This window comes from Echeneis naucrates, chromosome 14 (assembly GCF_900963305.1).
Source record: "Echeneis naucrates chromosome 14, fEcheNa1.1, whole genome shotgun sequence".
Lineage (NCBI taxonomy): Eukaryota > Metazoa > Chordata > Actinopteri > Carangiformes > Echeneidae > Echeneis > Echeneis naucrates.
Genome location: NC_042524.1, coordinates 14,063,762 through 14,085,631, shown reverse-complemented (window position 1 = coordinate 14,085,631; position 21,870 = coordinate 14,063,762). Strand labels below are relative to the sequence as shown.

At 38.8% G+C, this 21,870-nt stretch overlaps 2 protein-coding genes across 6 annotated transcripts; one reads left to right on the top strand and one right to left on the bottom strand.

Annotated features, from left to right (window-relative positions):
* Positions 1-39: 39 nt before the first annotated feature.
* Positions 40-10,656, bottom strand: aifm1 (apoptosis inducing factor mitochondrion associated 1). 4 transcript variants are annotated; one of them, XM_029518965.1, is made up of 21 exons: positions 10,396-10,656; positions 8,875-9,002; positions 8,566-8,668; positions 8,090-8,197; positions 6,908-6,979; positions 6,655-6,711; positions 6,497-6,556; positions 6,315-6,392; positions 5,873-5,991; positions 5,648-5,778; positions 5,112-5,202; positions 4,892-4,976; positions 4,739-4,815; positions 4,521-4,629; positions 4,283-4,390; positions 4,047-4,135; positions 3,817-3,957; positions 3,130-3,272; positions 1,946-2,070; positions 1,654-1,844; positions 40-1,545 (listed from the first exon to the last, which is right to left on the bottom strand). In XM_029518965.1, the coding sequence occupies exons 1-21, from the start codon at positions 10,481-10,483 to the stop codon at positions 1,474-1,476; spliced, it is 2,175 nt and encodes a 724-aa protein (XP_029374825.1). In that variant the 5' UTR covers positions 10,484-10,656; the 3' UTR covers positions 40-1,473. The 4 variants fall into 4 exon arrangements, with proteins under 4 accessions (XP_029374825.1, XP_029374827.1, XP_029374826.1 ...); XM_029518967.1 differs by lacking the exon at positions 6,315-6,392 and having other exon boundaries at positions 10,396-10,655; XM_029518966.1 differs by lacking the exon at positions 6,908-6,979 and having other exon boundaries at positions 41-1,545; positions 10,396-10,655.
* A 2,103-nt stretch (positions 10,657-12,759) lies between these two features.
* Positions 12,760-21,431, top strand: gab3 (GRB2 associated binding protein 3). 2 transcript variants are annotated; one of them, XM_029519306.1, is made up of 10 exons: positions 12,760-13,012; positions 15,342-15,642; positions 17,694-17,850; positions 17,947-18,401; positions 18,569-18,618; positions 18,905-19,151; positions 19,282-19,372; positions 19,855-19,927; positions 20,583-20,702; positions 20,946-21,431. In XM_029519306.1, the coding sequence occupies exons 1-10, from the start codon at positions 12,941-12,943 to the stop codon at positions 21,060-21,062; spliced, it is 1,683 nt and encodes a 560-aa protein (XP_029375166.1). In that variant the 5' UTR covers positions 12,760-12,940; the 3' UTR covers positions 21,063-21,431. The 2 variants fall into 2 exon arrangements, with proteins under 2 accessions (XP_029375166.1, XP_029375165.1); XM_029519305.1 differs by having other exon boundaries at positions 18,902-19,151.
* Positions 21,432-21,870: the final 439 nt, after the last annotated feature.

Here is a 21,870-nt window from a genome sequence, read left to right as displayed (position 1 = left end):
ATCCTCCTGGATTTTAATTGCTTTACTCCAAATTAAATCCTATATCACAGGTGACTTAAATTATTGTCAAACTGATACAGTATCTTCTGTTTTCTTCGCGTGATGATATATTTTAATTGTAAAATTCATTGGAAGGCAAAAAAAAGATGAATAATCCAGAATTGTCAGTATATACATCATCTCAACTGAGAAAATTATTTACACCAATTAACAATTATAAGTACATAAAATGTAATCACAGCTCAACTAACTAACTGGCAATGGTTAAAGAAAAGTAGAAAATGAAAACCAGTTAACAAGCCTGTTGTTGCATTTACAAGGATAAAAAGATGAAGGCATCATGTTCCAATTAATTCAAGCACAACACATTTCTGTAAATTAGTCCACATCCAGAGGTTATTCATCTTATGCAGAGCTGCCCAAAGTTTCTGGTCTAATTATTTTATCTGTCAAATTCAGATTTAAATGCAGAACCTAATGTTTATTCCCCCATTTAGAGGGGAAGGCAGTGCAGCCATTTACTCATGTAAAATTAATGTCAAATAAGGCGATGGGATGTTATGGCTGCACATGTTCGCTTCACACTTGAAAGGCCACACTGAAACCCACAATGTCAAACAGGATAAGAAATATGTGAGAATATGAAATGTGAATCCTAATAATAAGAAGCCTACGGTTAGGATAAAAAAAAAAAAAAACAATGTTTCTGCATGCTTGCACATTTTTACCTCCAGAGAAGATAAGTAGGCCAAGTTTCATTCCCACGTCATTTTTGTTGGAACATTGAACATTGGATCTGCTTATTTAAATTGTAACTCCGCAAACTCCAGAATGTATCATCAGCTGTCTCTTATAGGAGTCCACATAATAAGTGCTTTTAGCTGAGGCTAGAACTTCAACATGACTGTTAAGGTCCAATCACACTTCACATGTAGGGTCAGAGTAGATCTGCCAACTAACACACACTGATGAAAATGTTTCAGGCCAGATGAGCTCAGCCACACAAAATTTAACAACCATCAAACAGAGCTCAGATTAATGCAGGTTAACGTATCTGTCAACAGTGCTATTATTGAGGAGCAAAACTGGAAATAACGGGATCACTCCAATTTAAAAATAGCTTTTATTGCAGCTTTTCTCATGACAAGCTGCTCTGTTCACACAGAGGGCAATGATTAGCCATGTTTAACATTTAGCCTGGTGCGGAGAGCAGATACACAATCACACACATTTGGGCGTAGCAGGACAACAAGAAAGTGATTTCTCCAGAATAGAAAAAAAAAAAAAAAAATCATGCAGTAGATACAAATTCTAAATATGAAAATATTTCAGCCACATGACATAATTTACATTGAATGTCCAAGTTTTGTGTATGTGTGATCAGATGTGTCTTAAAGAAGGTGGCAACAGTTGCCAAAGTTCCGTCTTCACATGAAGCATAACTCCTCTCCCATAAAGAGTGCTAGCTTCTCCTTAATCATCATGGATGTTGAAGAGCTTTGCTACTTCGTTCAGATCTGCATGTTCCTCTCCATCCTTGATAATCTATAAAGAAGCGATATTAAGATGGAAAGAAATGTTAACCAAACCCTTCTGGTGAATCTCTACTATGATGCAATGACTTCTCTCAGAAAGGGGCAGCGCAGTGCTTACCTTCCTTGCAACTGGCATCCTGTTGAACACATTCCATAGGATGATGCCCACCACCACCTTGTCTCGCAGGTAGAAGATGACTCCTTTGCCATAGTTGTCTTTCTGCTCTGCCACAGTGGGTGCAGGTGCTGAAGAGGCCACCGGGCTGATGGCTGTGTCCTCTGTTTCACTCTCTGAACGGATCCCAGTTCCTGCAGCACATGTAATGAGACAACATGATCCTTTGTCCTCACATTCACTGTTTGTTTTTGCTTTACAGAGTTTGTACTTTTATTTATTAGAACATTTCTACCTGACTGCTCTGTAGCAGCTTTAGGTGTGTCCTTGGCAGTGGCTTTGGCAAACACTCCTACTGTTGGCAGGCTGCTGTCAACAATCCCAATGGCTTCATAGCCTACATCAGGGCCCAGGTCACTCCTGTGAGAAGCCACATGAGAAAAGAAAACAGTCAAACCACTCAGAGCCACTGTTTTCTTTATGCTTTGGACTTTATTTGGCTTTTTTCACATCCTGATCAAACTGATTCGATAGCCAATACACTTATACTATAGTATAATTTTGTACATAGCAAGGTCCACCACATTGTGTTAGAAAGCACAAAATAATCAGAAATTTTTTGTTAAAAACTGTTTTACTGAAAACTAATCCTTTAATGTGAAGTACAGCATCCTCTAGATTTTAACTACTGTAGACACATACAGGACTGAGCAGGTTTAGTTGTGAACTCTATTTGTTTTCAGAAAACAAATCAGAAAAAAAAAATGGATTTGAGGACCTTTAAATGATCTAGCTGAGTAGTGATGCTGAACGAAAAGATGCCACATCCCATCCATTTATCTTCACCGTCTATACTACAGGACTACACCACCACATAAGCTTGATGATGACACATTGTAGTGACAGGAGTATCACATCTTATCATATTATCTGACTGCAACTGCTGGTGTGTAAATCATGATAGTTTGACTAACAGCCCTGCTTTGTTTTTTTACAACTACAACAGTACCACTATTGACTGCTTACACATTTCACCAGCTTCAGCTAAAAACAGAGCAGTTATCTGTGTCTGTACAATTTCAACTTACTGTTCTTATGATGGGCTTTAAAAATATCTGGTTGAATAACGCAGCCCTCCCTGCCAACTCCTGCCTTAATGTCCTCTAAAGGGGTTTTAAATATTTTAGGGCATAATGGTATTCAAGACTTCAAAGCAATCAAGCGTGTTCATCTGACTTCTAAAAGGATTAAATCTGAGTCATTTGCAGAATTGTACATGCTGCCCGGTGCCCTCTTATTTAAATATAACTTTTGAAATTGGACAAGTATGATCAGCTACTTCAGACTGGCCCTCGTTTTATGAAACATCTTCCTCATTTCCACTTAAACCTAGTTTCATAGTTTGCAGCCACAGCTCTCAAATAGTAAACGGTTTTAAATTTACAATTCAGGAAACAAGAAGTATCATCTAATACCCACCAGAACATAGACTGATGCCAGTAAGGTTTGCTGGCTCCCGTCATGTTCTCTCCTGCTAGTCTACCACTCACAACAGCGTGATCGTGGTGCTCCACTCGCCTTCGGCCCAGTCTGATGTCATAGAAACACGCAGCATCTCCTGCCTAAAGTGAAGATATGTGGCATGTGTTAGATGGTGTGATTATTATTCAACATCAAAAGCTTATGTGATTTCTTATTTCAAAACAAGAAACTCAAAAAGATTTTGCTTTTTACTTCAGTGCATGTCTACAGAGGTGTATTTTGTAAGTGACTACTTCATTTTGCCTGAAGAGGGCACTATTATCAAAGAAAAGTCTGACAAAGTCAAAAAGCTCCAACACTGAATGTCACACTTCTAAAAACTTTGCAGTAAAAAAACTCAAGGTCACTTTTATCTACGAGGGAAAACATTCAACCTGGAAGGTTATCCTTTTATTCAATGTATTTAAATTCAGTCAATTTATCACTTTGGACCAACTTATTAAAAGAAGGTGGTTGAAAGACTTGTTTCTGTGTTTACTTTATTCATACATATTTGATCAAATGATCTGGTGAAGGGCCCAACTGTGAACTTGCATTTTTTGAGCAGAATAATAAAGATTCATCTCTCCCCCACAATTCTTCATTATGTTATGGACTGTTACGAGTACTTCAGTTTAAACTTACCACCCAAATATTGGACCTCGCTTGCAGTTCAGCATTGACCCGAAAACCACCAAAGTCCGAGTCCACCTCCAGACCTGCTGACTTAGCAAGGTCAACATTGGGCTCTAAGCCAACTGCTGCAACTATGTGATCTGTTTTCACCTGCAAGGGAGAGGCACAAAATAATATGTAACTGATAAATCTATTAGTTCCCTCAATTACTATACCCATGTGCAGAAATCTGAACCTACCAATCGGCCATCCTTGAGTTGAATTTCTAACTTATCATCTCTGTAGGACACAGATTTCACTAAAGCTTCTGAGATGATTTTTACACCCTCTAGAAAACCAAATGGAGAATGATATGCATGAATGAAAATAAGAACAGAATGGGAGTTTAAAAAAAAAAAAATCTATTTTCTTTTGACATTGAGCTATATGAATGAAATGAAGTTTGGGCTAACTATTAAGTAAATTAGTGATTAACCTTTCTTGACTTTGTCTGTTGTCCAGTTGCTCAGATACTCAGGCAGCACTTTTCCCATGTTCCCCTTCTCAGGGAACATTTGTATCACTTCAAGACCAGACTCAGTTGCTGGAAGAGAAAATTAAATGAGATGAAATGAAAAATCCCACACAGAAATCATGACTCACTTCTGTTAAGCATAATCATCATCATATTATCTTTTAATCTGTCATTTTCTCATCCTGTCCAGAAGTCTTACATCTTCTTCCAAGGGCACAGGCCAGCTCGCTGCCCAGGAAGCCGCCACCAATGATTGTTATGGACTTGATATTCCTGGAGACCTTCTCAAGGGATTTGAAGTCCTCAATCTGTGGATGTGAATAATACTTATATCGAATCTACGCCAGAGTAGTAAGTATTTTTATAATTTCTCACCTTTACTATTTCTTCCATGCCTACTTGAGGTTAAGCACTAACCTTACGGAACAAAGTTGTCCTCTTTGTCACCTCTTCTCCTGCTCTTTCAATGGCCTGAATATTTCTTGGCACACCACCTGAGGAGCAAGGTTCAGATATGCTTCTGCCATGTTTAAGGAAAATGTAGTGATAAATGCATTAACAATGGCTTACCAGTAGCGATCAAACACTTGTCGTATGAAATTTCAGTGTCATCATCCAGTTTCACTTTGTTTCCTCTCACATCCATGTGTATCACCTGAAACATAATAAATGCAGTTATTTATTATCAAATGTACATTTTCATAAGACAAAATGGTGGCATGGATCCTGCTTACAATTACAGTATATAATCATGGAGGTGCACTGAGTGTGACAGAAAGCAAACACAAACCTTTTTGCCAGTGAGAACAGCTACTCCCCCATTTTCTGCACTATTCAACTCCTCTGGATGAATGTAGAAAGATAGTGGCTGGAAGTAGATACTGCCAAATAAATACAAAGACTTATTTTACGCCATTCATACATCACCTGTGGGATTTTTGCAATTAACCAGATAAACGGTCATGCATAAACCAGCCAGAAGTAATATGTGCACTAGACATTTCATTATGGCAATAACAAGCTGTAAAGACACTGCATCCATCAGGTCTATTCTGGGGAGAAAAAAATATCACTTACAACACAGGATGCCAAGCAAGTTTTGTTTTGCGTAAACAGTGGTGTGGTGTGACCAAAGGCAGAAAGAGGAAGTTGATAGGAACTAAATTCTAACAGCATTGTCTACCTGAACAGAAAACAAACTCCACCTAAGGAACCATTGCTTTGTAATAAAGGAGATATGAAAGCACAGAATGACATCACTGATTTCATCAGAAGGAAAAGGGCACGTTTTGAGACAGAATAGTCATGCACGAAACTTAAACACACCTTCTTTCCTTCCCATTCCACTGTTTGAATCGAAGCGTTTCTGTCACACTTGGGTCGTCGGAGAACCACAACTCCTTCGAAAGAGGCGGTCTCATGTATGGAAGGTCTGGTTCATCAGTGACAATTAATACCTGACAGCAAACATGAGGACAAATACTTTAACTGTGAAACTCAGATACAGCTGGATAGATAGTTGATAGTCAAGTGAAAACAGGCCTGACTGACCCTGGCACCAGGGTCTCTGGCTCGAATAGACCGGGCAGCAGCAAAAGAGGCAGTGCCTCCACCGATAAGGAGGTAGGGTGCATGTGAGAGGATCTTTTGAGAGGCAGATGTTGAGTCCGCTGGCAGAGATTGCATGAAAGTGACAATGCAAGAGAGCAAGAGAGAGAGGCAATAAGCAAAAACAAGAGAGACACAATCAGTGCATATTCTTATATTTCCATCAAAACCCTATACAAATATAGCTGAAAGGAAAAATTTTAATTTTCACGTGAGTGAAATTACCCTTTAGCATTACAAGAACCCAAAACAATGAGAAAGCAACATGAACAAGCAGGAAGAAAAGCTGTACATTAACATTAACAACATTATCAAAATGGGATGGAGTATCGATGTCAAGTCTGCCCGCTTCCCCATTCCAACTGAAGCTGGTCTACAGTCTTACCACTCTCTGCCACAACTTTGGGCTGGGCCTCGGCTGGCTCTGCTGCAGGGGTTTCTGCTGCTGCTGCTGCTGTGGGTTCTGTTAGTACAGCCGGATCATTTCACCAGTTTAGACAAAATAAACCCCCAGACATGGAAAAAGTTCATCATTGACTCCATGTACAAATCTAACTAAGTTCTTACCACTCTCTGCCACAACTTCGGGCAGGGGCTCAGCTGGCTCTGCTGCAGTGGCTGTGGATTCTGTTAGTGCAACCAGGTCATTTAACCAGTTTAGACAAGATAAACTCTTAAATGTGGTGCATCAGTGGCTCCATTTACAGGTAGGACTGAGTGCTTACCACTCTCCTCAACAGGTGCAGGGGGTGGTTCTGTAAGCTCAGCTGCAGATGGTGGTCCTGGTATAGTGGTAAAGGATACATAATTGCCTCTAAAGGGGACTACACTGTATACGTATAGTAATTAAGCTATAATTTGCATTAACTGCTTAGGCTCAGGTCTGATGGAAAAGCAGACAAACACCAACTTCAAAACAAGTAAGATCTCCCAGATAAAATGATTTTGGTCACAGTGACTCATCTTTTAAAATCTCACCCTCCTCAACTAATAGTGCAGCAGGTGGCTCTGCTGCCTCTGCTGGGGATGCTTCTACCACAGGCTGATCTGCTGTTGAGGCAATCCACAGTAAGGGTTTAGACTAAATTCTTTAGAGACCATTGAAGGGGAAGACTTTCAAGAGCCATGCATTTCTTCATCTTGAGAAATGCATGGCTTTTGCATGATAATGCATGTTATTTTTAAATGCATAACTTGAAGAATATTCTAGAAAGCATGCTTGCGATAATATTGACTGGAAGCTACCAGTTTGTGGTTAATAACATAATACAACATATTGTACAAGAAGCATTTTCAATGAAGAACTTTAGTCTCCTGACTAGGTTTTGCACTTTTGTGTCTTTTGCGCACAGTCCAGATGTTTCTGCATGCTTATCAAGTTTTTTGATATCAGTGACATAGTCATCATTCTATTTAGCACTATCAGGGAGTTGAACATGCATTTAACAGGTTTTATCAGATGTCACTGCTAATGTTTTAAGTGTACAGTGAAATATAATCCAATCTAAAGGGCAGCTTCCAATTATGAACAATATCATCACATTACAGCTGAATCCCACATGTGAGTACAATCCCACAAAAATCGTTTCACACATCATGACATGTTTATAAGCAACATTTACAAGGAACCAACATGTTTGCAGAAAATGTTGAACACAAAAAACAGAAATACTAACTGATAATAAAGTTAGAGAGTATATATCCAAGGGCTATGCTAAAACTGTAAAAGGGTTATTTACAATGTTAGGATAGAAAATAACTGACAATCAGGTAAGACACACAAATTGACAAACAATACAAGATGATGACAGAAGAAAATAAACTCGTGCAACAAGAGGGCAAAGCACTAGTTCATGCAATAAACAAGTCAGTAAGGCCTCATGTATAAATCCTGTCATCATAAAACTTTATTTTTGGCATCAATGATGTGAGACAACTATGAGGGTATAAAAAAAAGAGTGAAAAAGCAGATGTGTTTTGCAGCCTGCTTATTTTGCACTAACCAGTTGGTGTCGCCAGTTCCAACATCCAAGTCATTACACAATAATATGAGGATAAAGTATGTCTTGTACTGGAAATATTTTTGTCTGATACCTTTCAGTTATACAGGAGGCACTTCTTAGTCATGCATTTAGACATATAGAAAAGAATGCAGACTACCTGGGAGTGGTTCAGTTGTTTCACTGGGGGCCACTGCTTCAGCATCAGGGGCCCCAGGGCTCGGCTCCTGTGATAAAGGCGCTGCTTGAGGTTCTGGCTCAGGGACCGCTGAGGAATTAACAGAATTATCAACCAATAGCCACAAAATTATAAATGTAAGCTTAAATTCAACACAATATGTGACATTCAGATAATTTATTGACAGGAGACAGATCTGGGTTAAAATACAGATGTGATTTGGCCATGAAAATCATTTCAATACAGTCTAAATATTCAATTTGTTTTTCTTTCTCAAAATAGCTGTAGACATTGTAATAAAAAGGAGGCTGCACTGTGCATCGCGAAGTTCTGCTGCTAAAAAAAACAAGTACAGAATATGAAATTCTTAATCGTGACAAAAATAATAGCTCATTTGCTCTATTGGAATTATCTTTGGACTTGTTTGGAGGAATTAAAGGTAAATACAAATTGCTCACCATGAGGCTTGGAGGGTACAGCTACTTTCTGTGTGGCTGTTCTGTGCGATCTACTCATACGTTCCAGATATGCTCGCTGGTCATCTTTCACAACTTTGTACGCCTGTGAAATGAAAAATGTACATTACATTTACTCACAACCAGCTTGACTTTTGCTATAAGAAGCAGCCTAAATGTGCCAATCAGATCTTCAGATGCCCACTCACGAATATTTGTGAACAGGCAGAGTAGTAACAAACACCAGAACAATCCTTTCTCTCAAATAAACAACTGTAATTGTTCATGGATGTATTTAATTTCAACACTCACATATGCTACTCCACCAAGGCCAGCTGCTGCAACTAGGAGGAAATAAAGCTTATTTTCCCCTCCTTCACCCAAAGGCCCACTGGACATGCCAGCTACTTGTACACGAACTGGTCTGCCATTGTTCAACCCTGAAAACAGTAAACATGACAAATTGGACAATACTTTATTAATATTTGGTGCATAAAATGTGTTGAATTGTGGAGTATGTTAAAACACTAACATCTGTGCATTTAGCACCACCAGATGCACTTTGTTTTTACTGATCAGGCTTATGAGGTTGTAGAAATCTGGAAAAGCACAGAATATGTTCGCAGATCACTTAATAGCATCTTTGCTGCTTGGGAGGCACACGAAAAATGTGGATGTTGACGTTTAAAACTTGTCTCTTTTTTAATCCTCTCAGCTTGACTACAGCAATGCACTTTATTCAGGCATCATCCAGGACTCTTCCACTTATCGCAGTCTAAAAGAGGCATGATAACACCAACCCTGTAGTTGCCTCTTTAAAACGAATCCCTGTTCAATTCATCAATAATTCCAAAATTTTCTTGAAACCTTGAGGCTTTAGAAGGCCACTGATTTATTGTGTCCTCTCAGATACTGAGATCAGCTGATGGGCCCTAACTGGTTACTCCCAGGTCACAGCTTATGGCAAAATGTGACAAGGCTTCTGCCAACAGTGGAGCCCCAAAGGTGGAACCCACTGCCTGAAGAACTCAGATGTGCTGACTATCTTTATCTTCTTATAAATCCCTTCTTAAAACGTCTCTTCCTGTGTTTCCTGTAAGCTTTTGGAAATGTTAAAGATATGTTATACCAATTGTGGCTATTTAGTAGCTCTTATGCAGCAAGTGTTTTCACTTCTGTCATTTCATTTGTAAAGTTTTTTATTGACTTTGTGGGGGAAAAGTGCTATAGCCTATACATTATTATCTAAACGGTGTATTACAGGACCTTGAATGCAAGTACAATAAGATAATATACTATTAGATATTAAAGCTCTACTTTTCAGCATTAATCTTCCTTGAGTTTGTTGATTGGCTTGGTAAAACTCAGTACACACATGCCGTTTGAGTGAGGTTTGGAGGCTCTGTCATTCCCCATTTTCATGAATATGCCTACAACATCCTGCTCTTCACCTACTGGCAGTGCCTGTACTGAAGGCCAACATGGCCAACATGGCCAACATGGCAGCACCGTGTTTGACAGTGACACTGGTTAATGTTTTGTTACTTTCTGGCAGCTCGCCAACCAAAGAGATGAGGTGAGACTTGATATCAGTGAGCTAATAATCGACCTCCCACTTCTGCACATTACTATTTGCTAAATTAGCCCAGCTAGCTTAGTGACAGGGAGCCGACAGACAGTATAAACAACACAAGCCGGCAGACATTAACCTGACTTAATATAAATATAGTGCAGGCATTATAATATCATGCAACACGTGTGTGTGTGTGTGTGTGTATGGGGGTTGAGACCAGTTAGTCGATGTAGACTAAGTTGGTGAAACTACTGACTGACCTGCTCTCCTCACACTCTGCCGGCACAGAGTGGACGACTCTCTCGCTAGCGGGGCAAGCTTCTTCCACACGGCTCTACATTTCAGCATGGTGGCTCAGCTCCGGTAACGGCTCCCGGGGTCACTAACCGACTTGTCGGACGGTAGAACTGGCTCGGTAAGGCTGTCTATGTCCTGCAGGCAGCTTGCACTGACAACTAGCAGCACCGCGCCACACGTCAAGGCCAGAGACAGGTCACACGGCGGAGGGGAATCATGGGTAATTGCAACGACTCTTTGACCAAGACAGTTCTCAGCCAGAGGACGAAGGGAGGATTTACGCCTAAAAGAAAGATGGCGACGGCAACAACGGGGGCTCCACAAACTCTTAAACCACTGGCCACCGTTTGGGCTGTTATTTTTTTATTCCATGGCAGCTTAAGGTGTGTTCAAAATCCTTCAGCTACCAGCTGCATCATTAGTGTTATTGCATTTCCAGGTGATAAATCCGCTGTGTTTTAAACTGTGTGACGCCGAGTGGTAGTAGTTTATCTCTTTTCCGTAGCACTCTTTGATAACTGCCGTCTCTTGTTCTCGGCTGTCCAGCAGCTTTAATACAGCCGGAGCGAAGTGCTTCCCCCAGCGGCTGCTCGGAGTACTGCAGCCTGGCAGGAGGAGTCCTGTGAGGGAGGTAATAGAGAATAACACGACAATGCGACTAATAATGCAGTCCAAGTAAACTGTTGAACAAGAGGAGAGGAAATTGCCCCTAATTTAGGTTTTTAACTTTTTTTTTTTTTACAACATGTATAGTATGTATATATGCCCATATAATTGAATTTAATCTAAATAACCCTGTTAACGTTTTGCACTGTATTATTACTTCAATGATTTAGGCCAGTGTATGTGGGTGTGATGAAAGCCATGAAAATAAATCATCACTGAGTTTTCACTGAGTCATGAATATGAAATTCACCTAGTGATAAAGTGATTAACGAGATCATTATGCCGCTCTCTGGTGGAAATCTGAAGAAAGGTGACATTGGGGCTAATTACAGTATTTATTGACTGCAATCAACTACAAAATGCTCTAAGTGCTGTCATCTGCACTGGACCTCAAATTGGTCTGTTTATCTGTTGAACATGGTACATTTTAAAAAGACAATTATTATTATTAGTTTGTTTGTTTTTTTTTACAGGAAGTAGCTTTCACTCGGACAAATAGAATGTATTTAATTCCCTTCAGAGAGGAAATCTGAAACAGTAGCGATTCAATGTAAATGGTCAGTGAGACTTCAATGCTTTTACTGTCAAGAGACGTTGAATGTGAACTTCTCTTACACAATGAAAGATATTTTGATGGGAAACAAGCCATTATATTGTTTTGCTGTCTTTTGTGGAATTCACCTCTGGAACTCTCTGCCTCCTCACATCCGCAACTCTGACTTTCCCTATTTTCAACTCAAAACTCAAAACTCACCTGTTTAAGATGTCACTCACTCTAACTTGTATTACTCTACTCATTGTTTTATGTATGTTGATTTTGAGTGCCTTGAACGACCCTAATAAATACAATGTATGATTATTATTATTATTAATCAATATGTGTGTAGCTCAGGTTTATAATGAATTGGATGAAGTCATAGATAATAATGTTAAAGTTATTACATCCAACAGAAATTAGTTGTCAAATCAGTTGTATTCTACCTCTGGTACAGGGGATTACATTGCTACTGAAAACGCAATCGTTGTATGAGTAATATGAAATGTCTCTTGGGGATTAATAAAGTATTTCTAGTTCTGATTTTGATTTCGTTCTATTTCAGCTACAGTACATGATGTTACTCAATGACATAGGCATGAGCCACATGCCATGTCTGTTCTAAGGTGGGAGCTCATATAAATACTCAACACTCACCAAGAAAATACACACTTAATATATATAAAAACATCCCATACCATGACCAATAATGAAATAAAATGGTTTATACCGAATACCATTCGCTGATCCCCACACAGAGGATAATGGCTTACAGTTCCTCATAGATGCAGCTTTCATTACTAAGCCAGCAACTGTGAGAGAAACGACCATGAGGTTAGTGTATTTGTATTGTGTGTGTATGTGTCTCTGTTTTTTCAAACCACTTCTTGTTTTTGTTGAGTTCACCAGCCACGTAACCAAACAAACAAATCAACATCATCACAACAGCGACATGTTTGTCGTGTCAACAGAAATATTTTAAGATACAATCTTGTAACATGTGACTCAGCGTGTTTAGGTAAGGCAGTAAATCATTACAACTGTGTCCTCAAACCTGTCAAACCTCACTTGTTTTTTTTTTCTTGGAGGCCATCCACTTGCCCCAAGAACTTAAGAAAATAAACACATAATTCTCTCTCTCTCTCCCCTCCTCTGTCTCTCTCTGTCAGTGTGATCAGTTTCTTGACTTCCTCCTTTGGAGTGGCTGGGCTGAATACCAGAACACAGGATATGCTTTGCAGTTCTCTCAGTTTCACAGCAGCAGTGAGCAGCAGCAGCCGGCGTGAGGACGACACTCTGCAGTCAAGATGAGTGCTGGGGATGTGGTCTGCACCGGCTGGCTCATTAAATCCCCCCCGGAGAAAAAACTAAAGAGATTTGTGAGTAGGAGTACACAGTGGACACTTGTTTATGTCCTCTGTAGGAATGCCAGGTTTTGCTCTTGTGCCTTGTATCTGTGTGTATGTGTGTGTGTGTGTGTGTGTGTGTGTGTTTACAATGTGGAATGAGGATTTGGAAACATACTAAGCTAACTGAGCTGTAATTCGAACTCCTTTCTATCATCTTCCTCATTTCTATACTAACACCTGTCTGGTGATTTAAGGCTTGTGGAGGGACATGATAGTTAAGACAACAACATGGATTATTACAACAAAAACAATATGTCACAGGCTGCAGATGTACTTCAAACGGACTTGCAGCAAGTAAGAATACATAATTGCTTACATGGACAGTATAAAGCCTTCACTGTTTTGTGATTTTAGGGGTCATGTGATGATGTTGGTCACTCACTCAGCTATTTGTGTATGTGTTTGTGTGATGACCATGTATATTGTGAAACATAGAAAGCAGTGTCAGCAGCAGTCAGACACTTCAGACTTAAGCGACAAGCAGAAATAGTCCAGCTTTGTGATGGCCGTCTGCACTTCCCCTGTGCGAATAGAGGTGGCGGAGGGTCATTTATCGACACCGATACAGGGACGAGCGTGTGTAGAGGGATCAGTCTATGTTGATGGAGTGAGGGTTGAAGTGGGAAACGTATTTTGTTCCACTATGCAAATCTTTTTCATTCCAGAGAAAAACAGTAAATACATGTTTTTCAGGCAGCTGTAAGGGCAGGTAGCTATCTGCCTTATTATTCAAATGTCAGTTAGAGTCACAAGCTACTATGGAAATTTCAATGATTAGGGAGGAAGGTGATGTCATCAAAAAAACAAGTTGATCTTCTCACAGTAATTAGGTTCACAGTGTAATAGCTGTCTGAGTGGTAGATCGAATGCTGGCTCTGTTGCCAGTTCCTTAGTTGTTATTTAGCTCCTTTTTCAGAGACAATAGTGTTAACAGGTTTCAAACCACAATCCTTTCAGATGTTGAATAATCTGGTGCCAACATTGTATTTTCACTTATTGCCACATCATGTGTGCGTTTAACATTCGTCTGATGTGTCCACATTGCTACAAGCCAGCGGTTGGTGAAGTTGTTTCTTTTTTCTCACTGGGATACACATACACCTTATGCGTGTTATTATTATGCTGTCCCTTTGTTTCACTTCTACTTTTGAGGAAATATTTGTCATTGTAAAAACGCTCACGACATTTTTCATAGAAGAAATCTCTCTTTCTTCAGTGGCACAAAATGCTGACATGAAACACTTCATCTAAATCTTAATTAACTCCATGCTGACATTTGACTTTTAATAAATCCAACCGTCTTTTAGGAAATGGACTGTTATATTTTAGACAGGCAGATATTTTAGACAGCAAATGATGAATTTTTATCATTTGCTGATGAAGACCAAGAGATAAAGAAGATGAAACTGTCTTACTTTTTTGTTTGGAATAGTAAAAATAATAATGATGAAGACCAACAATGTCATCTTAGTGTGAGCTAAACTTAGTACCAAATGCATCTGTTTACACTATAACTTATTCTTCAGAGGTCAGACCTTCCACTTTCAAAATAACTATGGCATCAAACAACCATCAGACTAGTTACGGTTTCCTCTTAAACTTGGCCATGTATTTGGCAGTAAGTGTGGTGTGTCTAACCATTTCCTGGTATGAACACATAAATTACCAACTGACTTTTGCAGGAGCAGGTTACCCTCCCATGTCAGGCTTTTGGTTTCATAGCACATGAATAAGGGGAGGCTCCACCCATACAAAACACAACGTGTGAAAATATTGCCACCAACTCTATATACAGCATTATTGTCATAATTTATATTCCTTAAAAATGTATTTAACCCCGTCATGATTGATATCCTGCATTCAGTGAGGGCTCAGGTGTTGCATATAGCAGGTAAATCTCTAAATACAGATGAGTTATTAATTCTTTTTAATAATTACAGAATTTAGATGTCAGCAAATTGTCATTTGAGGCTATGACCATGTTATATAAATACCTCTGGCATTCTTGTCAGACATTTTCTTTTAAATACAGTGAACTTCCTCTTCTTTGTACTTCTGGGAATTAAGAGTTGAGGTTCCGCTTACTGACCAACCATATCAAAACCAAAAAAACTCAGTTTAGAGTTGCTAGGTTAGCTTTTGTTAGCTGGAGCTGTGATCTAATTCCCATGACTGGTCATGACTAATTGCAGTCATGCGGGGAAGCACTACTTGCTTGAATTATGAAGCACGGCGCTTAAAAGGAATAACAAAATGGGTTAATAGTAAATCCATGATAAACTGTGCCTTTCTCCTGCAGGCATGGAGGAAACGCTGGTTTGTCCTTCGCAGAGGGCGCATGAGCGGCAATCCTGATGTGCTGGAGTATTATCAAAACAAGAACTCCAAAAAGCCAATCCGTACTATTGACCTGAGTGAGTGTGAGGTCGAAATGCTCAACGGGCAACTCAGGATAAAACGAGACTTCCATGGGAAACACCTCTTTGTGGTGAAGACGTCATCTCGCATTTTTTACCTGGTGGCCAAAACTGAGGAGGAGATGAACAGCTGGATCAGTAGCATCAGTCAGATTTGCCATTTTGGGAGCCTGGAAGATGCAGGTAAATATTCAGAAATATTAAGCTCTTTTAAGTTTCATTAATGGCCATTATTAAGTTGCATTTGGCAAGATTTTTAGCACATGCCTTAATATAACTAATGTTGTTTGTAATGTATGTTTCTGCCCCATTGAAAATGATGAAGTATCTGTTCAGATTCAATCTTCTGGTCCAGAAGAAATTGGTGTCACTTGTCCTCACACAGGAAGTTGCAGAGTGAGAGTCAAACTTTGAATTTGGGGCAACTAAAATTGTTCTTTTTGTGTTGGGTGGTTTTCGTCGACCACACAGGTTTCAAACAAAAGAGCGTGATTTGCCCAATTAATGTTTTCATCAGTGCACCTTTAACTGAGAAACTATGTGGGTTTGCCATAGCGGTGGCTGTGTTGATCACAGCAAGCTCATGAAAAAACAACTAAAACAGTATTAATTATTAATTTTTGAAGAATATATGTCTCATAACGCACAAACATGATTATATGGTGTACGTGTACACTGACTAGTCTAGTAAGGCATGTATATTCACTCTCCATGTACTATATTTAACGGTTATAATATCACATCAGGAGTGATCCATTTTCATAATGGCCTGATTGAATTGGATTTACCAGCTTTTCATTCATTCATTCATTTCATTTCAATTGTTTATCCATACTCATATAATAAAACAAAATCCTGAAGACATCAGGTTGCTTTCCTTAATGTCCAGCTTGATAAAAAACCTTTTCGAAACAAATCAAAACAAAAAAAAAAAAAAAAGCCTTTCTTTTTCTTTGATAATCACCAAGAAGTGAATTGCATTAATATATAATGTAAACTATGCAACCATTTTTACATGACATGCTCTATTCCTTCCAGATCAGTCAAATGGCTGATAAATTTCTCTGTAACTAAACTCCTAATCCCACACACAATCAGTCATCAACATATTGTGGTTAACACCATTTGATGCAAATCGCGTATGTTCTATTTGTGAAACACCAGTAAATACAATCATACACAAATGCTGCATTATAGTGAGACTCCTTTAGAAAGTATGTGAGGATGGATAAGTATTCCAGTCAGGCAGTGCACATGGTGTAATGATGACAAATTAAAATGTGACAAAAAATGTGAATGTAGTGTATGCTTGAAGATGTGTCTTGCAGTTAAAATTTGCTGCTTGGCTGTAGTGCAGCTGTAGATTGTCATAAAGATTGTCATATTGCTTCCCCGAATGTGCTCTGGGTCTTAACTAGGTGCCATCAATTGTGTGTTAATAATAATAATAATAATAATAATAGTAAAATCGAACTGTTGTTGACAGAATAAAGGCCTCTGTATTCTCATGGTGTGGACTTTCTGTTAGAACATCGTCATCTGCCTGAAGGAGATAGAGCAACGGCAATAAGTATCTGATATGCTGTCCTGTGTGTTCACACAAATCACAAATCACATTACATGCAAGTAGTTCATTACAGTGCTAAACTGTATTCCTCACTCCAAATGTGAGCTATTCTTGCTTTAATTGAGAGTTTTCAGAGTAATTGGGACAACGGCACTAGTTTCAACCTGCATCTCAAAAGAGTTCTGTAAGACAGCACCTTATAACTTTTGTAGAGGAAAATAAAAGCTTGTTCTGCTCCTGCACTATTCCCGTGGTTGCAGAACCACAGAATTTTATATTGCTACGAAAGGTGATCGTGTATTAAGGAGAGCAAACGTTTCATGAGGACATGCAAAGAATTTTAGAGTACTTTGTTCAATGTGGTCCTGAAGGGACAGCCTTGACTCTGACCTTGGGTGAAATGGAATGAAACAAATTTCTGAATAAGGGCCAGCCTGACTGAAAGATTGGGGACTGTATAAACAAGAGAGGGAACAGGACTCATGTGTCTGCTTTCAACAGGCCTGCAAAAAATACCATTCAAATCCACCTGCTCCATTTACAGCATTTTGTGTTTGCAGATTTGGAGAAACATGCATGAATGTTTGTGCGCAGTTCAGTGTCTTTGGTGTCAACACAACAGTGGTTGTCACATTTCAGAGTCTATGCTCTTTGCCCCTCTCCACAGAGAGCTCAGAAGAAGGCTTTCCCCACACCCCCACCTCCCTCCAGCTGTCACCTGACAGCTCCGACCAAGCATCTGTATCGAGCCAGCCAGATTCCAGTCATCCACTGGACTACCTCTTCCTGTCACAGTGTGAGACAGGGCATGTAAGCACTTTTAGGTATGCACAATCTGTAACGCCCTTGACACAAGATTAAATGATAGCAATAGTTCATCACGAACAAATGTAATGTTTGCATTTTTTCCATATCTGTAGACGTGACAGCTTTTCCAACTCTGAGATCTCTCTGGAGCAGAGGTCCTCAGACGATGCCGCCAAGGACATTGTCCCCTCACCTCTCTGCACTAATTCCTCACCATCTATCCCTCGTGCCAGCCACAGCCCATCTCTTTTCCCCCACGGAAGGCTAACTAACCCTCCTTTCAGCGCTCCATGCAACTCCATGGCTTTACCGTCATCCTCTTCCTCTCCTCTACATCACTGTGCCACAAGTGTCTTCCAGTTTGATAAACTTTATTCATCATCGTTTGAGGCGACGAGTGACAGACACACGCCTCCCCCGCTGCCACCCAAGCCTAATCACCTGTCAGACCAGCTCAGTGATGAAGGGACTCAGAAGCAAAAGACAATGTGTGTCCGGCATTTCTCAAGCTACTCTGCTCCATTTTCTCGAAGGACCTCTCTGTCAAGCCCGGAGCATTTCAGAATGGGTAAATGCTGAATGGAAACAAAGAAAGCTGGGTCTCACAAACTGAACCATAATCCTGTTGCTCCTGTGATAGAATAGCATAAGGATTACTTTCGTCCACATTTGATTTTTACAGCTGAGAAAGTAAAACATTGTGTCATTTTCCAATAATATATGTTGCTTTTTTAGGGGACGCTGATAGCAGGTTGATGAGGAACAGAAGGCAAAGCCTAAATTTGGTAAGAAAATAATCAATAGTAGAGAAAACCAGAATTTTATAAAAGACACAAAAGTGGTATTGATTTCCTCATCTAGCTCTTGTGAAGACAGCAGATAAGTGCATTTCCCAAAATGGTAAACTATTCATTTACAGACATTGTAGGATCTAAAAATATGCACCTACAGAACATGATGTGGTTGTCTAATTTTTCTAAAATAAAAAAATGAAAATTCCAGTTCTAATTTTACCAAAAGGAAAACATTGTGCACTTGTGTCTGATCTCATTATCTTTTGTCTTTCAGCAGCCATGTTTAAATACCACACAAGTTCAAAGCTACCAGGATGAATCATATGTGCCCATGGCTTCTCCTTCTCCCTCTCTTACCACTGTTGAATGTGATGGTTACATCCCCATGAGTCCCAGAGCATTAAGTTTCCTCAACCCACACTGCTATGTTGAATCCCCCACGTCCCTTAGCCCACTCACCGGTCAATCTGCAGATATCGCGCCACCTCCAATTCATCGACATCTAAAGCCTTGCATGAGGAGAGGTGAGAGTCATAACATGCCTGAATATTTATTATTATTTTTTTTTTTAAACTGACCTTTGATTTAATCTCTGACCTTTCTGTGGCACATAAGCGATCTAATATGACACGGTCCTTTGTCCGTTGTTCATAGCTCGACCGCCACCTCTTGACTTGAGAGGCCTCTCCACTATCACAGAATGTCCAACTCATCTTCCTTTGAACAGAACTATGACTGAAACCTGGTGAGGGCAGAAAAAGTCACTTTATGTACAATATATTTTCATCACATACTGCATAAGTACAGTGCGTTTATATGATTGATCATATAAATTCAACCATATTAAAATGGAAATTAGTCCCCAGTCTTTTTTTTAACCATATAGATGTGATTAAAGTTCATAGTGACACATTTTGTGTTCCACCGGCTCAAAATAAATAAATTATCTGATGGAACCTTTGATAGGCTTAAATTATGAATTGCTTAAATTTGGTGATATCTACAGATCCTTATTACATTGACATATGCCTTACATATAAACTGTCAGTTTGGAATAATAGCAGGGTCGAGATCTTTTGGTTCAGAACCTTATTTTATAATCAGATCTTGTTTTATCTCATCATGACAAGTTAACTGCGTCTGACCTTGGTTATAAGTGTAATTACCTGCATCAAGGTATTATATTAAACTGATTTTAATTCTTCATGGGTTTTTGTGTAATTGCAGCTTTTCAGTGAACTCTTCACTTTTTGAAAGAAATCTTGAGAATGGATACATTCCAAAGGATGAAGACACAATGGTAAAAATGTCTATTGACAGTAATGCAAAGACATTTTACACAATATATATTGAATGTATAAGATGCCTTAATCATTATTGGTCACACCTCTCTGTATAAATCTCAGACATTAAAAGAGGCTTGTAGCTGAATTATTCACATTTAGGGTAATGAAGACACTTCTGCCTGTGGATTTTTTCTTTTTTCTCTATTTCATACTAGTGACATAGTTTTACTGCCATAAGGAGAAGCTGAATTAAAGTTTCTCTAGCTAGACCTAGACATTAATGGTAGTTACTGAAAAAATTTGCTTCACATCAGCACAGGTAGTCGAGCAGTTTGATTTTGATTTATGAAGTTGTACTAGGCTAGCATAAACATATTGCCTGGCTGGGCTTACCAACAAGCCATTTTATGTTTTCTTCAGCTCATGGGAAAATGACCACTCTAAGGCTTTTAGTTTCGTCCACAATTAAATAAATTCTCACAGTTCAAATAAATATGTTGTATTAATAGATAGATAGACATAACTTTATTGATCCCCAAGGGGAAATTCACCAAATGTAATGTAGTGATGTGCTTTGAATTTTTTCTTTCTTTGAAAGTATTTAAGGTCCTCATAATTAGGGACAGGACTAATTTTGGGAGATCTTCATCTGTGTCTTTCTCTTGACAGGAGTTAAGGCAGCAGTTCTATCCCGCCTCTGATGGAGCAGTTCATCCCTGGCAGAGAAAATCAAACCTTGATTATTTGTCCCTGGATTTCAACTCTGCATCACCTTCTCCTGTGCAGAAGGTATGTTACAGATACCTTTGCCTTTCACGTGATCAAATCATTGCTTACTTAAAGGTTTAAGAAAAAAATGATTCTTGCTAACAACTTTTGTTGAATAAAATTAACACTACATGCAATGCATGAGATAACATACTGAACCATTTTATACAAGAATGCTTGTATTATCCCATAATATTATTTACAAAGAGAAATGCAAGAGCCACAATCTGTAAATTAAAATCTGTCCATCTGTATGTCCTGCAGAAGCCTTTTCTATCTGATGAATACAAAGTGGACTATGTACAGGTGGATGAGAAGAAGACTCAGGCACTACAAAACACCAAAATGGAATGGACAGACGTGCGACAGTCAAAGACATAAATGGAAAATATATGATGAACAGTAACACCAGCAAAGAAGAAATTTATAAGTAGGACCAATTATAATGTAGAAGCACTTTGAAACACAGCATTGTCATTAAAATGAGTAACAGTAAGCAATAAGAGGTTAGACTTGCTTATATAGAGGAAAGACAAAAATTGCACTGTTGTTAGTTCTCTATATTGTAAATATACTGCCTCAATTCACACTGTTCAGAGCAATTTTTATTGTAGCATGAGGTTTGACCAAAATAAGAATGTTTGCCTCATTGTAAAAAATATGTAAATGTATGTATAACAATAGTTACTGTAAATAGGAAAAAATATTTTAATGATAAAATGTTTTTAATATTTCTCTCCCTCATTATGTATGAACTTCTATGATGCATCTTGAACTTTCTCCTTCACCTAAAATCGTTCCAGATCTGACAGCTGATGTTTCACAAGGCCATAAAAAAAAAATACTATTTCTCAATATTTCTCACAACATTCTTCAAGAATTTTGCCACAGTATATTTTTGGAATGCGAATTCTACACTGGACTGGTGATCCAGTGAACATTCAAGCTTTGAGAACAGAAAACCTTTTCTTCTAAACTTTTATTTCAAATCAGACCAAATTATTGGCAACATGATGAAATGATTTAATTCAAAGTGTGATGCACTCACTCAAGTATATTTACACTTAACAAAGTTGTCATGGGTTTGTTCATTGCGCCTGCTATCAGTCTGTTTAGGCTTTTTGAATTTTTAAAAAGCTACAAACTGCTGATTGTGGAAATGCTTGTTTATGCATAAGTAGTTATTAGT